Source organism: Oncorhynchus mykiss, chromosome 3 (genome assembly GCF_057628025.1).
Source record: "Oncorhynchus mykiss isolate SJ-2025 chromosome 3, ASM5762802v1, whole genome shotgun sequence".
In the NCBI taxonomy this organism is placed as follows: Eukaryota; Metazoa; Chordata; class Actinopteri; order Salmoniformes; family Salmonidae; genus Oncorhynchus; species Oncorhynchus mykiss.
Window position 1 is genome coordinate 74,312,006 of NC_143024.1, and position 16,359 is coordinate 74,328,364.

At 47.7% G+C, this 16,359-nt stretch overlaps 1 protein-coding gene across 8 annotated transcripts in view; it reads right to left on the reverse strand.

The window, feature by feature from the left end:
* Window positions 1-16,359, reverse strand: part of LOC110520347 (leucine-rich repeat and calponin homology domain-containing protein 1) — a 104,577-nt gene that overhangs the window by 44,665 nt on the left and 43,553 nt on the right. For all 8 annotated transcript variants that reach the window (XM_090230130.1, XM_021597606.3, XM_090230129.1 and 5 more), the window contains exons 2-4: window positions 15,914-16,058; window positions 1,170-1,296; window positions 526-631 (exon numbers count right to left, since the gene is read on the reverse strand). In XM_090230130.1, the coding sequence (XP_090086256.1) occupies window positions 526-631; window positions 1,170-1,296; window positions 15,914-16,058 (378 nt within the window). The remainder of the gene's footprint in view (window positions 1-525; window positions 632-1,169; window positions 1,297-15,913; window positions 16,059-16,359) is intronic.

The window sequence follows — 16,359 nt, forward strand, 5'->3', positions numbered from 1 at the left end:
ATTTCTCAACCTCTCCCATCTATTTCTCAACCTCTCCCATCTATTTCTCAACCTCTCCCATCTATTTCCCATCTTTCTCAACCTCTCCCATCTATTTCTCAACCTCTCCCATCTATTTCCCATCCATTTCTCAACCTCTCCCATCTATTTCTGATGTCCATCCATTTTGATTTCGATTTGCCATATATTGTTCAACTGTGTTGCTTTACAAACGTTCTGAACCTTTCTATTCTCATAGTTTCCACAGATTGTAATTCAAAGACAAACATAGAATTCCCCTTTAGGTAACTGGTTCCCTAAATATCCTGTGATCCACCAAAATCAGCTAAATAAACAAACGATTGTTTCCAAACACAACCCAGACATGACCCAGACATGACCCAGAAATGACCCAGACATGACCCAGCTGCGACAAAACATCCGAGTCTCTTCGTGACCCATCTGGAAAACACTTCCTTAGGTTTCAAAACTCACTTACAGGAAAGACATATGGCAGATAATATGGTTTAATGGGTCTAAACTCACCTTCAGGTAGGACACAGAGCAGGTTCCTGCGGACGTTGAGTTCTCGGAGGGCCTTGAGTCGGCCGATGTGACGGGGCAGAGCAGTGATCTCATTACAGCTCACATCCTGTAGGGGGCACAACACACTGAGTTAACTCACACACAACTAACGCTTTACTGGTGGGTGTGCAGGATTTTGTTCCAGCCCTGCTCAAACACACCTGATTCATCTAATCATGGTCTTGACGAGTTGCAGGTAAGACAATCAGGTGTGTTAGAGAAGGGGTTGGTCTGCTCACCCAGTAACTCTCCAGGAGGATGGTTAGTCACCCCTTGTGTACAAGAGCTACGGTAAGGACTGGGGGGTTGTAACACATCCCTGGGGGGTTGTATGGCTCGTTAACACATCAATAATAAATGCTTCCTATTCCACTGTTCTTCCCCGTCTCCTCACATGGAGTTAGACAATGTCTCCCCTCTCCTCTCCTTCCCTGCTCTAGCTGCATGAGGGCCAGACCATTAATTTCACCCCTCAGTGGAGAACAGAACAGTTACATAAGGCCTGGCTGGGAGCTCACACAGGAAACGAAGAGCTGAGTCAGAGACTGGCACACACACACAAGAGAGAGAGAGAGAGAAAGAAAGAAAGATAGATAAACTCTTACCAGCTCCATGAGGCTCCTGAGCTGTCCGATGGCCTCAGGTATACACACCAGTTTGTTGTTGCTGGCAATGAGGACTCGTAGGGGTAACCCACACAGGGAGGCTGGCAGAGCACACAGCTGGTTCCGACTGTGGACACAAACACACAGAGGCATAATATTACACACCAGAGAGATGCAGATCAGAGAGCGATACATAGGATGTCCAGAGTGTCTACAATCTAGACCTGATGACGATCCACTTGGATAGAAAGTTCAATTTAAAAAAAGTGTCAGATGTGTGATGAACCTTGTGTCATGTACTCTAATATACATGACTATGACCCCATACCAACTGAACCCATTTCCTTAAAAGGGGAATATCACCCTGGCTCTGCCATGGCCTATAGTCATTACTAGATTAACAACATTATGCTTTTATCATAAACATCACAATTATCCAAACCACAAGCTAAAACTAGCACATTTCCATTTCACTGGTAGAATCAGGAAGTGCATACGGAAAGTATTCAGAAATCTAGATTTTTAGCCCACATTGTTACTTTACAGCCTTATTGTAAAATTGATTCAACTGTTTTCCCCCCTCATCAATCTAGACACAATATCCCATGACAACAAAGCAAAAACAGTTTAGACATTTTTGCAAATGTATTAAAAATAAAACAATGAAATATCACGTTTACATAAGTATTCAGACCCTTTACTCAGTACTTTGTTGAAGTACCTTTGACAGCAATTACAGCCTCGAGTCTTCTTGGGTATGATCTTGATTCAGATGACCATCCTACCCATGCTAGATTACGGAGACAATTTATAGATCGGCAGTTAAGGGTGCTCTCGAGCGGCTAGATGTTCTTTAACATTCGGCCATCAGATTTGCCACCAATGCTCCTTATAAGACACATCACTGCACTCTATAATCCTCTGTAAACTGGTCATCTCTGTATACCCGTCGCAAGACCCACTGGTTGATGCTTATTTATAAAACCCTCTCCAGGTCTCTCCAGAGATGTTCGGTCGGGTTCAAGTCCGGGCTCTGGCTGGGCCACTCAAGGACATCCAGAGACTTGTCTCGAAGCCCCGCCTGCATTGTCTTGTCTGTGTGCTTAGAGTCGTTGTCCTGTCGGAACTAGAAGCACAAGCATTAACTCAATGTTTAAGGTGTGTGTGAGGGGGGGGGGTCTGGATGACCCACGAGCCACTCATGAGGAGTTTTTTGTGGCTCCCACCCCCATCAAAGTTGCCCATCCCTGACATATTCATATTAACAGAACATGTAAATGACTCAGTGTGTGTGATTGCTTGTGTGTAATGTGCTGTACTGTAGTGTTTTCATGATACCAGAAATGTTTATGTACAAGGTATAGTATCACGATACTCAATACCAAAACAACAGCAAATAAATAAAGCATATTAGCCAGTCACAGAGTGACACTTGATCCAGACAGAAACTCAGCTACTGCTCTGTTAAATCGTTGGGCATCTTATCAGTTCAATATCATTCCATTAGACATGTTTTACGTCAACATCCATGTTGTATTAATGAATCAATACTACAATCAATTTGACTGTGTTTTTACCAATCCGACCAGGATGGAGCAGCTGTCTAGGACACTGTATCTCCGTGCTAGAAAAGTCACAACTAGGGTTGCAAAGAGAAGGATACTTTCTGGTCAATTTTCCACTGGAAGTTAAGCCCGGGAATATGGAGAATTTTACTTAAATTCATCAAATAAGTGAGCTTACAACAGTGAACCTTTTTTGTGGGATACACATAAGGCAATTCTAGGTCTGTGGCATATGTTGGTTAAACTATCCCCAATTCAATGGAATTGCAACCCTCTGCATGTGCAGTTCACTCTTACATCACATGTGCAGCTGATTCTCAAGATCTTGCACACTTATGAGCCCACACTACCACACTGTCTGCTTTCTGTTAAGTATTGATTACAATACTGGGTGGGGTGAATATATTTTATATGACATACATGATATGTTGTTAACTAGTAAATAGTAGCATACAGCAAAGTTTGTTTAAATAATTTCTAAATGGTTCATTTCTGCTAGTTAGTTTTCGCTACCATGTGGGTTTTAGCATGCTTGAGCCTGCTAACTGAGGAGTGTTAATTCAACTGTTTCCATACATGTTTCATTTTAAAACATTTATCTTACAAAGGAGTTGTTTAATCTAACTGCTTAACTATTGATCTGTACATGGAATTGTATTTGTTTTGTTTACTAATTTTTACTTACAACAAGCAACCTCTGACAAAAGTCCCTGTACTTCTATTCGAGGTGAAAATGATGAATCAGACACCTTATCAATAGCAATATCTTATGGTCCTCCTGGAATCAGAAGTATTTTTTGACTCAATGAATGTCTTGCTCGAGCTGTGTATGCAACTGGTTCACCTCTGATGCTCACAGGCAATGTGTATTGGAAGAGATTTCTGAATGTTCTTCGCCCAGCATGATTAACTAAATCATCTCCGCCCCTCAACCAGTATTCTACAAGAGCACAGACACAAGGGACAACAAACACACCGGTCTCTACATTGCAGATGAGCTGAAGACAGTCATCAATGACCTTGAACCACAGAAGGTATTTGCACTGGTGACAGACAATGCTGCGAACATGAAGGCTGCTTGGTCTAAAGTGAAGGAGTCCTACCCTCACATCACACCCATTGGCTGTGCTGCTCATACACTGATTCTGCTCCTCAATGACATCATGGCTCTGAAAACAATGGATACACTACAAGAGCCAAGTAAAATGGTTAGTTATGTGAAGGGTCATCAAGTTATAGCAGCAATCTACCTCACCAAGCAAAGTCAGAAGAATAAGACCACCACATTGAAGCTGCCCAGGAACATGTTTGACAGTCTCCTGGAGGGGAAGGAGTCTCTCCAAGAAATGGCCATATCACAGTCTACCGATATGGACAGCCCCATCAAGAGGATCCTCCTGGATGATGTATTTTTGGGAGAGAGTGGTAACTCTATAACCTATAGCAGTAGACATTGCACGGATTGAAGGAGACAATGCCATTCTGTCTGATGTTCAGACTCTGCTTGCAGGTGTAAGAGAAGAAATCCATACTGCCCTGCCCACTTCCCGGTTGCTCCAAGCAGAGGAAACTGCAGTTCTGAAATACATCAAGAAGCGTGAAGACTTCTGCCTGAAGCCCATACATGCCGCAGCGTACATGTTGGACCCCAAGTATGCTGGCAAGAGCATCCTGTCTGGTGCAGAGATCAACAATGCCTATGGTGTCATCACTACCGTGTCTCGCCACCTTGGCCTGGATGAGGGCAAGGTTCTAAGCAGTCTGGCTGAGAGGAAGACAACCAAAGCTTTAGTTTCTAGACTGTCATTTTACAGATGATGTTGAAAACGCTTTTGGAAGATGCGATGAATCATTGGGGATGGTTCAACATTCCCTTTCTCTTGTTGTTCAGTGAAATCATCCCATGTGACGAGTCAACTACTTTAATTAAAGTTCAATTCGTAACTAAATCCTTTTTTTCCTATTGGAAAGATTTAATCATTTGCAATTTTTCTATGATAAGGTAAAAGGTTTATGTTTGTCTCCAAATGATATGGTAAATATATCCAATGCAAAAAACATCTATGTTTAAATGGTATTAATATTAATTTGCATATATTTCCATTATTTCCCATATATTCCTGTTAATTCCCACAGAAAGTTTCCACCTCTGAATGTTTCCCAAAATGTGCAACCCTAGTCACTACAGACCCTTGTTTGATTCCAGGCTGTATCACAACCAGCCGTGATTGGGAGTCCCTTAGGGCAGTGCACAATTGGCCCAGCGTCGTTCGGGTTAGGTTTTAGCCGGGATAGGCCGTCATTATAAATAAGAATTTGTTCATAACTATATTTAAACTACATAACACAATGGTAATAACTTATTTGAATGGTAAATCTATCGATAAACTGGGTAAATCAAAATGTAGCGTAGGCCTTTTCACAATATACAGGTGAATGCATATCCAATAGGACTGTTTGCTTGCATCAAGTTATTCCATGGGTTACAAATTACAAACTCTGTTTCCCTTCCATTTGGGACTTGACGACATTCACGAGACAAGAGGGGTGGGGCCCGTCGGAGCTCTATTCACACACACAGTCAGACTTTCACTGAGGCGATAGATCATATGAGAAAGAGATCATGTGAGAAAGAGATAATATGAGAGAGAGAGAGAGAGAGAGAGAATTTATAAAGTTTTGGTGGCAATCAGCTTTGAAATCAGCATATTGTGATGTGATTTGCATATTATCAAAAACAAAGTACTAGGGTAGTGAATTGATGTTAGCTTCAGCTGTAAGCTAGCAAGGAAGGTTAGCCTATAAAGCTGGAAGATACTGGTATCGTCTTGCACTGTAAAGTGTTCTAGTCTGTTTTGCGAACAGTAATGAACTGTTTTAACATTTCTACATGCCATGTTGCATTACTGAAGTGTGTTCACTTCTGTGTGGCATGTGTGGGGACATAACATGATGGAGCCCGGTCTCCCAGTGCAAGCTAAGCGGAACAGGCACTTGACCTATAAGGGGGACATCAGCTTTGCTGATACAGACTTGATCTGTGAGACACATTTGAGGGAAGTACCGAAAGTAACATAAATTCTAGTACCGAACCGTTTTTCATGTTCTAGCATCGAATAAAGTACAGAAGTTTCAGTATACCGTGCAACACTACTGTACTGTAAAAAACTACTCATTAGCTTTCCCATAAACACTTTTGTACTTCTGCAAAACATAAAACACACAGTCCCAATCTAGTTCAGTTCAGTCCAGCACGACAGCCCAAAACCCCTCAAAAACAGGATGTTGGTGTTCCCTCCCTGGTTTACATGAGCACAAGATGCTCGAAAACAATCCAAAACCTTTCCAAACAGATCAGAACTCCTCCAAAACAGATCAGAACTCCTCCAAAACAGATCAGAACTCCTCCAAAACAGATCAGAACTCCTCCAAAACAGATCAGAACTCCTCCAAAACAGATCAGAACTCCTCCAAAACAGATCAGAACTCCTCCAAAACAGATCAGAACTCCTCCAAAACAGATCAGAACTCCTCCAAAACAGATCAGAACTCCTCCAAAACAGTTTGAACCTCATTAAAACAGACTTCTGGTGTTGTCTCCGGCTTACAGCTGCAGTTAGCCAGCACGCAGCAGGATGTCTGTGGCAGAGCAAGACAAGAGAGAGGCCTTAATGTGTAGATAGACAGACAGAGAGACTGTTCCAGAGGCCTTTAACATAGACAGAGAGAATGTAGAGATCTTTAACAGACAGAGGTTGGTAGAGAGGCTGCCAGCATGAGCAGAGCTGATTACAGATGACCCAGAGAAAACAAGCTCTCCACAACAACAACAAAAGGCAAAAAAGTATCCTGGAAATTACCCATTGGTACACACACATGCACACACACGGGAAAGCCTCTTGTTCTGGAGTGTGTGCAAAGACTTTGATTACACTTCCCTGAGTTATTGGTTATTTTGTGCTGGAGAACGAGTGGACATGCGCGCCTGCATGCTTACGAGTGGACATGCGCGCCTGCATGCTTACGAGTGGACATGCGCGCCTGCATGCTTATGAGTTGACATGCGTGCCTGCATGCTTACGAGTTGGCATGCGTGCGTTGCATCAGATCGAGCCGTATCACTGTGCAGTCCAGAGGCGCCACAGAGCCAGAGTTGTCAAACACAGTCTCTGTCTCCGACCCAAGAGATTAGAGACGGCATAAGTTCCTCTCTGGGATCCACTCTCTATTGAATCCCACAAGAGCCGCTTAGATCCACTCCATATGATGAGGGAGAAGGTATAGACATAACATGGTGACTGGCTGAATGAAAAATTCTAATTGACCCCCTCTCCCCCTCTCCTTATTGACTCCCTCTCCTTATTGACCCACACCCCCTCTCCTTATTGACCCTCTCCCTCTCTCCTTATTGACCCCCTCTCTCGCTCTGCCTCTCCCTGTATTGACCCCCTCCCTCTCCTTATTGACCCCCTCTCCCTCTCTCCCAATTTTTATTGACCCCCTCTCCTTATTGACCCTCTCTCCCTCTCATTGACCCCCTCTCCTTGCTGACCCCATTCCCCTCTCCTTACTGACCCCCTCCCCTTACTGATCCTCTCCCCCTCTCCGTATTGACCCCCTCCCCCTCTCCTTATTGACTCCCTCCTTATTGACCCACTCTCCTCCTTATTGACCCTCTTTCTCGCTCTCCCTCTCGTAATTGACCCCCTCCCCCTATTGACCCCTCCCCTCTCTATATTGACCCCCTCTCCCCATATTGACCCTCTCCCCATAATGACCCTCTTCCCACTCTCCGTATTGACCCCCCTCGCTCTCCGTCCCTCTCCTTATTGACCCCCGCTCACCCCCTCCCCATTAACCCTCTCTCACCATATTGACTCAATCCCTCTCTCCCCGTATCGACCCTCTCCCTCCCCCACTCCTTATTGACCCTCTCCCCCCCTTCCCGTATTGACCCTCTCCCCCCTCTCCCCGTATTGACCCTCTCCCTCCCTCTCCCCGTATTGACCCTCTCCCTCCCTCTCCCCGTATTGACCCTCTCCCTCCCTCTCCCCGTATTGACCCTCTCCCCCCCTCTCCCCGTATTGACCCTCTCCCCCCCTCTCCCCGTATTGACCCTCTCCCCCCCCTCTTCCCGTATTGACCCTCTCCCCCCCCTCTTCCCGTATTGACCCTCTCCCCCCTCTCCCCGTATTGACCCTCTCCCCCCCTCTCCCCGTATTGACCCTCTCCCCCCCCTCTTCCCGTATTGACCCTCTCCCTCCCCCACTCCTTATTGACCCTCTCCCTCCCCCACTCCTTATTGACCATCTCCCCCCCTCTTCCCGTATTGACCATCTCCCCCCTCTTCCCGTATTGACCATCTCCCCCCTCTTCCCGTATTGACCCTCTCCCCCCTCTCCCCGTATTGACCCTCTCCCTCCCTCTCCCCGTATTGACCCTCTCCCTCCCCCACTCCTTATTGACCCTCTCCCCGTATTGACCCTCTCCCCGTATTGACCCTCTCCCCCCCCCTCTTCCCGTATTGACCCTCTCCCTCCCTCTCCCCGTATTGACCCTCTCCCTCCCCCACTCCGTATTGACCCTCTCCCTCCCCCACTCCGTATTGACCCTCTCCCTCCCCCACTCCTTATTGACCATCTCCCCCCCTCTTCCCATATTGACCCTCTCCCTCCCTCTCCCCGTATTGACCCTCTCCCTCCCCCACTCCGTATTGACCATCTCCCCCCCTCTCCCTCCCTCTCCCCGTATTGACCCTCTCCCTCCCCCACTCCGTATTGACCCTCTCCCTCCCCCACTCCTTGTTGACCATCTCCCCCCCTCTCCCCGTATTGACCCTCTCCCCCCGTATTGACCATCTCCCCCCTCTCCCCGTATTGACCATCTCCCCCCTCTCCCCGTATTGACCCTCTCCCCGTATTGACCCTCTCCCCCCGTATTGACCCTCTCCCCGTATTGACCCTCTCCCCGTATTGACCCTCTCCCACCCTCTCCCCGTACTGACCCTCTCCCCGTATTGACCCTCTCCCACCCTCTCCCCGTATTGACCCTCTCCCCCCGTATTGACCCTCTCCCACCCTCTCCCCGTATTGACCCTCTCCCCGTATTGACCCTCTCCCCTGTATTGACCCTCTCCCCGTATTGACCCTCTCCCAGTATTGACCCTCTCCCCCCTCTCCCCGTATTGACCCTTTCCCCGTATTGACCCTCTCCCCCCGTATTGACCCTCTCCCTCCCTCTCCCCGTATTGACCCTCTCCCCCCCTCTCCCTGTATTGACCCTCTCCCCCCCCTCTCCCCGTATTGACCCTCTCCCCCCCCCTCTCCCCGTATTGACCATCTCCCCCCCTCTCCCCGTATTGACCATCTCCCCCCCTCTCCCCGTATTGACCATCTCCCCCCCTCTCGCCGTATTGACCCTCTCCCTCCCCCACTCCGTATTGACCCCCTCCTACAATATAGCAAGTAAAACACTGGAATGGTAGATTTGCAATGGGAGAATGTGCAAAGTAGAAATAAAAATAATGGGGGTGCAAAGGAGCAAAATAAATAAATAAATAAAATACAGTAGGGAAAGAGGTAGTTGTTTGGGCTAAATTATAGGTGGGCTATGTACAGGTGCAGTAATCTGTGAGCTGCTCTGACAGTTGGTGCTTAAAGCTAGTGAGGGAGATAAGTGTTTCCAGTTTCAGAGATTTTTGTAGTTCGTTCCAGTCATTGGCAGCAGAGAACTGGAAGGAGAGGCGGCCAAAGAAAGAATTTGTTTTGGGGGTGACTAGAGAGTAGAGTATGGAGTATGGACTAGAGTATGTACCCACTCCCCCTTTCTACCTCTCCTTATTGACCCTCTCTCCTTACTGACCCCCTCCCCCTCTCTGTATTGACCCTCTCCCCTTACTGACCCCCTTCCCCCTCTCTGTATTGACCCTCTCCCCCTTCCTCCCTCTCCTTATTGACCCTCTCCCCTCCTCTCCCCCCATTGACCATCTCACCCTCTCCCCCCGTATTGACCCTCTCCCCCCCTCTCACCGTATTGACCCTCTCCCCCCGTATTGACCCTCTCCCTCCATCTCCCCCCATTGACCATCTCACCCTCTCCCCCCGTATTGACCCTCTCCCCCCCTCTCACCGTATTGACCCTCTCCCCCCGTATTGACCAACTCCCCCCCTCTCCCCGTATTGACCATCTCCCCCCTCTCCCCGTATTGACCCTCTCCCCGTATTGACCCTCTCCCCCCCTCTACCAACTTCCCCCCCTCTCCCCGTATTGACCATCTCCCCCCCTCTCCCCGTATTGACCCTCTCCCCGTATTGACCCTCTCCCTCCCTCTCCCCGTATTGACCCTCTCCCCCCCTCTCCCCTTATTGACCATCTCCCCCCCTCTCCCTGTATTGACCCTCTCCCCGTATTGACCCCCTCCCCCACTCTCCCCAATTTGATCCCCTCCCCCACTCCGTATTGACCCTCTGCCCCTTCCTCCCCGTATTGACCCCCTCCCCCTTCCTCCCTCTCCTTATTGACCCTCTCCCCCCGCATTGACCCTCTCCCCCCCTCTCCCCGTATTGACCCTCTCCCCCCCGTATTGACCATCTCCCCCCTCTCCCCGTATTGACCATCTCTCCCCCTCTCCCCGTATTGACCCTCTCCCCCCCGTATTGACCATCTCCCCCCTCTCCCCGTATTGACCATCTCCCCCCCTCTCCCCGTATTGGCTCTCTCCCCGTATTGACGCTCTCCCTCCCCCACTCCCCGTATTGACCATCTCCCTCCCCCACCCCCTGTATTGACCATCTCCCTCCCCCTCCCCGTATTGACCATCTCCCTCCCTCTCCCCGTATTGACCATCTCCCTCCCTCTCCCCGTATTGACCATCTCCCTCCCTCTCCCCGTATTGACCATCTCCCTCCCTCTCCCCGTATTGACCCCCTCCCCGTATGGACCCACTCCCCCTTTCTACCTCTCCTTATTGACCCCCTCCCCCTCTCCGTATTGACCCTCTCCCCCTTCCTCCCTCTCCTTATTGACACTTACTGACCCCCTCCCCCTTTCCTTACTGACCCCTTCCATCTATGTATTGACCCCCTCCCCATATTGACCGTCTCCCTCTCCTTATTGACCCCCTAACCGTCTCCCGATTGACCCCCTCCCCATATTGACCGTCTCCCTCTTCCTCCTCCTCCGAATTGACCGCCTCTCGCTCTCCCTCTCCTTATTGAACCGCTCTCTTTCTCCCTCTCCTTATAGACCCGCTCTCTCTCCCCCTCTCCTTATAGACCCGCTCTCGTTCTCTCTCCTTATTGACCTGCTCTCGTTCTCTCTCTCCTTATTGACCTGCTCTTTCTACCTCTCCATATAGACCCGCTCTCTTTCTCCCTCTCCTTATAGACCCGCTCTCTTTCTCCCTCTCCATATAGACCCGCTCTCTTTCTCCCTCTCCATATAGACCCGCTCTCTTTCTCCCTCTCCATATAGACCCGCTCTCCTTATAGACCCGCTCTCTCTCTCCCTCTCCATATAGACCCGATCTCTTTCTCCCTCTCCATATAGACCTGCTCTCTTTCTCCCTCTCCATATAGACCCACTCCCTCTCCTTATAGACCCGCTCTCTCTCCCCCTCTCCTTATAGACCCGCTCTCGTTCTCCCTCTCCTTATAGACCTGCTCTTTCTCCCTCTCCTTATAGACCTGCTCTTTCTCCCTCTCCTTATAGACCTGCTATTTCTCCCTCTCCTTATAGACCCGCTCTCTTTCTCCCTCTCCTTATAGACCTGCTCTCTCTCCTTAGAGACCTGCTCTTTCTCCCTCGCCTTATTGACCTGCTCTTTCTCCCTCTCCTTATTGACCTGCTCTTTCTCCCTCTCCTTATTGACCTGCTCTTTCTCCCTCTCCTTATTGACCTGCTCTTTCTCCCTCTCCTTATTGACCTGCTCTTTCTCCCTCTCCTTATTGACCTGCTCTCTCTCTCTCTCTCTCTCCTTATAGACCCGCTCCCTCTCCTTATAGACCCGCTCCCTCTCCTTATAGACCCGCTCCCTCTCCTTATAGACCCGCTCCCTCTCCTTATAGACCCGCTCCCTCTCCTTATAGACCCGCTCCCTCTCCTTATAGACCCGCTCCCTCTCCTTATAGACCCGCTCCCTCTCCCCCTCTCCTTACTGACACTCACTCTCAAATCAAACTGTCACATGCGCTGAACACAACAACTTTAGACCTTACCGTGAAATGCTTATTTACCAAATAAATCAAAGTAATAAAGAATAAAAAGTAACAGAAAATAACAATAATGAGGCTATATACAGTTGAAGTCGGAAGTTTACATGCCAAAACTATAGTTGCTAAGTGTAAATCGGTTAGGACATCTACTTTGTGCATGACACGTAATTTTTCCAACAATTGTTAACAGACAGATTATTTCACTTATAAAATTCACTATCACAATTCTAGTGGGTCAGAACTTTACATACACTAAGTTGACTGTGCCTTTAATCAGCTTGGAAAATTACAGAAAATTATGTCAAGGCTTTAGAAGATTCTGATAGGCTAATTGACATCATTTGAGTCAATTGGAGGTGTACCTGTGGATGTATTTCAAGGCCTACCTTCAAACTCAGTGCCTCTTTGCTTGACATCATGGGAAAATCAAAAGAAATCAGCCAAGACCTCATAAAAAAATTGTGGACCTCCACAAGTCTTGTTCATCCTTGGAAGCAATTTCCAAACGCCTGAAGGTACAACGTTCATCTGTACAAACAATAGTACGCAAGTATAAACACCATGGGACCACGTAGCCGTCATACCGCTCAGGAAGGAGACGTGTTCTGTCTCCTAGAAATTAATGTACTTTGGTGTAAAAAGTGCAAATCAATCCCAGAACAGCAGCAAAGGACCTTGTGAAGATGCTGGAGGAAACAGGTCCTATATCGACATAACCTGAAAGGCCGCTCAGCAAGGAAGAAGCCACTGCTCCAAAACCGCCATACAAAAGCCAGACTGTGGTTTGCAACTGCACATGGGGACAAAGATCGTACTTTTTGGAGAAATGTACTCTGGTCTGATGAAACAAAAATATAACTGTTTGGCCATAATGACCATTGTTATGTTTGGAGGAAAAAGGGGGAGGCTTGCAAGCCGAAGAACACCATCCCAACTGAGTTGAAATGTATTTGGCTAAGGTGTATGTAAACTTCTGACTTCAACTGTACAGGGGGTAGCGGTAGTGAGTCAGTGTGCAGGGGTACAGGTTAGTTGAGGTAATTTGTACATGTACAGTAGGTAGGGGTGAAGTGACTATGCATAGATAATAAACAGCGAGTAGCAGCAGTGGACAAAACAAATAGGGGGGGGGGGGGGGGGGGGTCAATGTAAATAGTCCATTGGCCATTTGATTAATTGTTCAGGAGTCGTATGGCTTGGGGGTAGAAGCTGTTAAGGAGCCTTTTGGTCTTAGACTTGGCGCTCCGGTATCGCTTGCTGTGCGGAAGCAGACAAAACAGTCTATAACTTGGGTGACTGGAGTCTACAATTTTATGGGTTTTCCTCTGACACCGCCTAGTATATAGGTCCTGGATGGCAGGAAGCTTTGCCCCAGTGATGTACTGGGCTGTTCGCACTACCCTCTGTAGCACCTTACGGTCAGATGCCGAGCAGTTGCCATACCAGGTGGTGATGCAACCGGTCACGATGGTGCAGCTGTAGAACTTTAAGGATCTGGGGACCCATGCCAAATCTCTCCTGAGGGGGAAAGGGTGTTGTCGTGCCCTCTTCACGTCTGTCTTGGGGTGTCTGGACCATGATAGTACTTTGGTGATGTGGACACCAAGGAACTTGAAAAACTCTCGACCCGCTCCACTACAGCCGCGTTGATGTTAATGGGGGCCTGTTCGGCCGCCTTTTCATGTAGTCCACGATCAGCTCCTTTGTCTTGCTAACATTGAGGGAGATATTGTTGTGCTGGCACCACACTGCCAGTTCTCTGACCTCCTCCTATAGGTGGTCTAATCGTTGTCAGTGATCAGGCATCAGGCCTACCACTGTTGGGTAGTAAATGATGTGTTGGAGTCGTGTTTGGCCACGCAGTCGTGGGTGAACAGGGAGTACAGGACTAAGTACTCACCCCTGAGGGGCCCCTGTGCTGAGGATCAGCGTGGCAGACGTGTTGTTGCCACCTCGGGGCAGCCCGTCACATCTGCATCCACAGAGTGTCCTTGACCAGCCTTTCAAAGCACTTCATGGCAACTGACGTGAGTGCTACGGGGCGGTAATCATTTAGGCAGGTTACCTTTGCTTCCTTGGGCACAGGGACTATGGTGGTCTGCTTGAAACATGTAGGTATTACAGACTGGGTCAGGGAGAGGTTGAACATGTCAGTGAAGACACCCGCCAGCTGGTCAGCACATGCTTTGAGTACACTTCCTGGTAATCCGTCTCACGCTCCTTATTGAACCTCTCTCTCCCCTTTTCTGTTTCCTTATAGTCTTTCTCTGTGTTTTATCTTTCCATATACCAGGGAGGGCAGGCCTTTCTCTCTGCTATGGAAACGACCTTTCAGCTCCAGATACACAACAGGCCCATAGTAGGCAGAAGGCATTCATGACCTTGGCTCCTGACTCCCTCCCTCCATGAAACAATGTGTTGTCTGGTATATGTTAGATGTTATTGTTCTGTGAACACTCACATTAAGCATAGCTTTTTATATTTCAAGTGGCTAGTGTGTCGATCTGAAAACCACTACACTGCACAGCAGCACAAGCTAACACAATAGAGTAACAAGCGAGCAGGCCAATAGTCACAGTAAAAGCTGCCTGCCTAAATAAAAGCTAACAGAACAAAAGCAGCAAAACAAATCAGCAAACTCAATGACAACAACAGCTGACAGCTCTAAACAGCCTCCATCCCATCAACTTCAAAATAAGACATTTTATTCCACAACTGCCAAAGTTCTATCTAGACAACAAAGAGCCTTTATCCTCTTTCCACCATGATGCAGGCCAGGAACAGAACGATCCTAAAAATAAAGCCTTCCTTTTCATGTGTTCCTGGTGCAGACATGGAGAACATTGTCTATTTCCTGTTTTGACAGCAATATGAAAAGCCACAAATTCAAATGAGATTATCTGCCAGTGTCTCCATGGCGTCTGATAACATTCCTGTCTAGTGGTGTAAAACACATACCCTGGTGCGGTCACTGGGGTGCTCACATCACATTATACTCAGACACACGCCTCGCCACAGACTCACGTTAACCTACATCAGCTACGCTCCACCGAGGGTATTTCACATCCTTCCCCTTCAGATCTAGCATTTGTATAACTGATTCAATGAATCACTTATTAACTCAGCTTAAATTCAATGAATCAATTTATTAACTCAGCTTAAATGATATGGCCGCAACACCACATGCATGTGTGTAGGTTTGGTCTTCTGTGTGTGTCTGTCAGAGATATGACTAATGAATCTCCCTCAGTTGCACGGTGGTGTGAGCACAGAGGAAGAGATTAGAGACAGAGAGTACAGAGTCGGTCTCAGGTTGATGATGCGTACAGCAGGCAGTAAAGAACCAGGCTAGCACTGATATGATGACCTTCTCCCCATCTCTCTCGGTCTCTCTTTCGCACTCCCCTTCTGTCTCTCTCTACCATCTTCCTCCCCCATCTCTCACTTTGTCTCTCCCACTCTTTCTCTATGTCTCTCTCTGTCTCTCGATTGCTAGATGAGCAGGAGTGGAGAGAGATAAAATGAAACAAGTAGTGTCGTGCATCATTCCAATATGTGATCTGAGCGTATTGCACAAACACAGAGACACGATATGCTATTGCTCTGTGGTCGTGCCATGAGGTTAGAAGCGGTGACATCATCCCATTGAGAGGCGTCTGTGATGCGTGAAGCCTAACAAGCGTGTCTGCCCTGGGAAACAGTTGGGATCAAACACCTGAGTCTAAACAAGCCCTGGTCCAATCAGACTACTGCCAACCTTCTGTGATGCTTATCAAATATCAACTGACATCTAATATATTTAACGCTTCTCTGAACCAATACTGCCACCTTTATAGGGATAACTGTGCAAACAACTAAGGATAAACCACTGATATTCAGCAACGCCAACATTTTCTTTCTATCATTGAAAACAAAATGTGCTTCTCACTCAACACAGTCACCTGTTAACTGTAGGTTCAAGTCTTACCTGAGGTTTAAGGAGGTGAGTGACTGTAGGTTGATGATGGTGTCAGGAATGGTCTTGATACAGTTGTGATAGAGGTTCAGCATTTCCAAGGCAACCAGGTGACACACCTCTAAGGGGACCTCCGCCAAACGATTCCTCGACAGGTCTGAGAGAGAAAGAATAGGAAGACAGATATCACCTGTAGTTATATACTAGTGCCACTAGGTGTCTCTCTCCCTGGCCCAGGACCTCCCCTCCACACAACCCAGTTCAGCCAAGCTATCCAAAGCCTACAGGCTAACACAATAATTCCTGTACTAGCTCCCAGCAGCAAATAACAACATGGATATCAGCTGAGGCCATAATAACAATTAGCCACTGTGTTCAGATTAGCTCCTCTCCACTCCTGCCTACTGTTCCAAGGTGATTTAGTGAATTCAACTGGGATGACCTAAAGCACTCAGTCA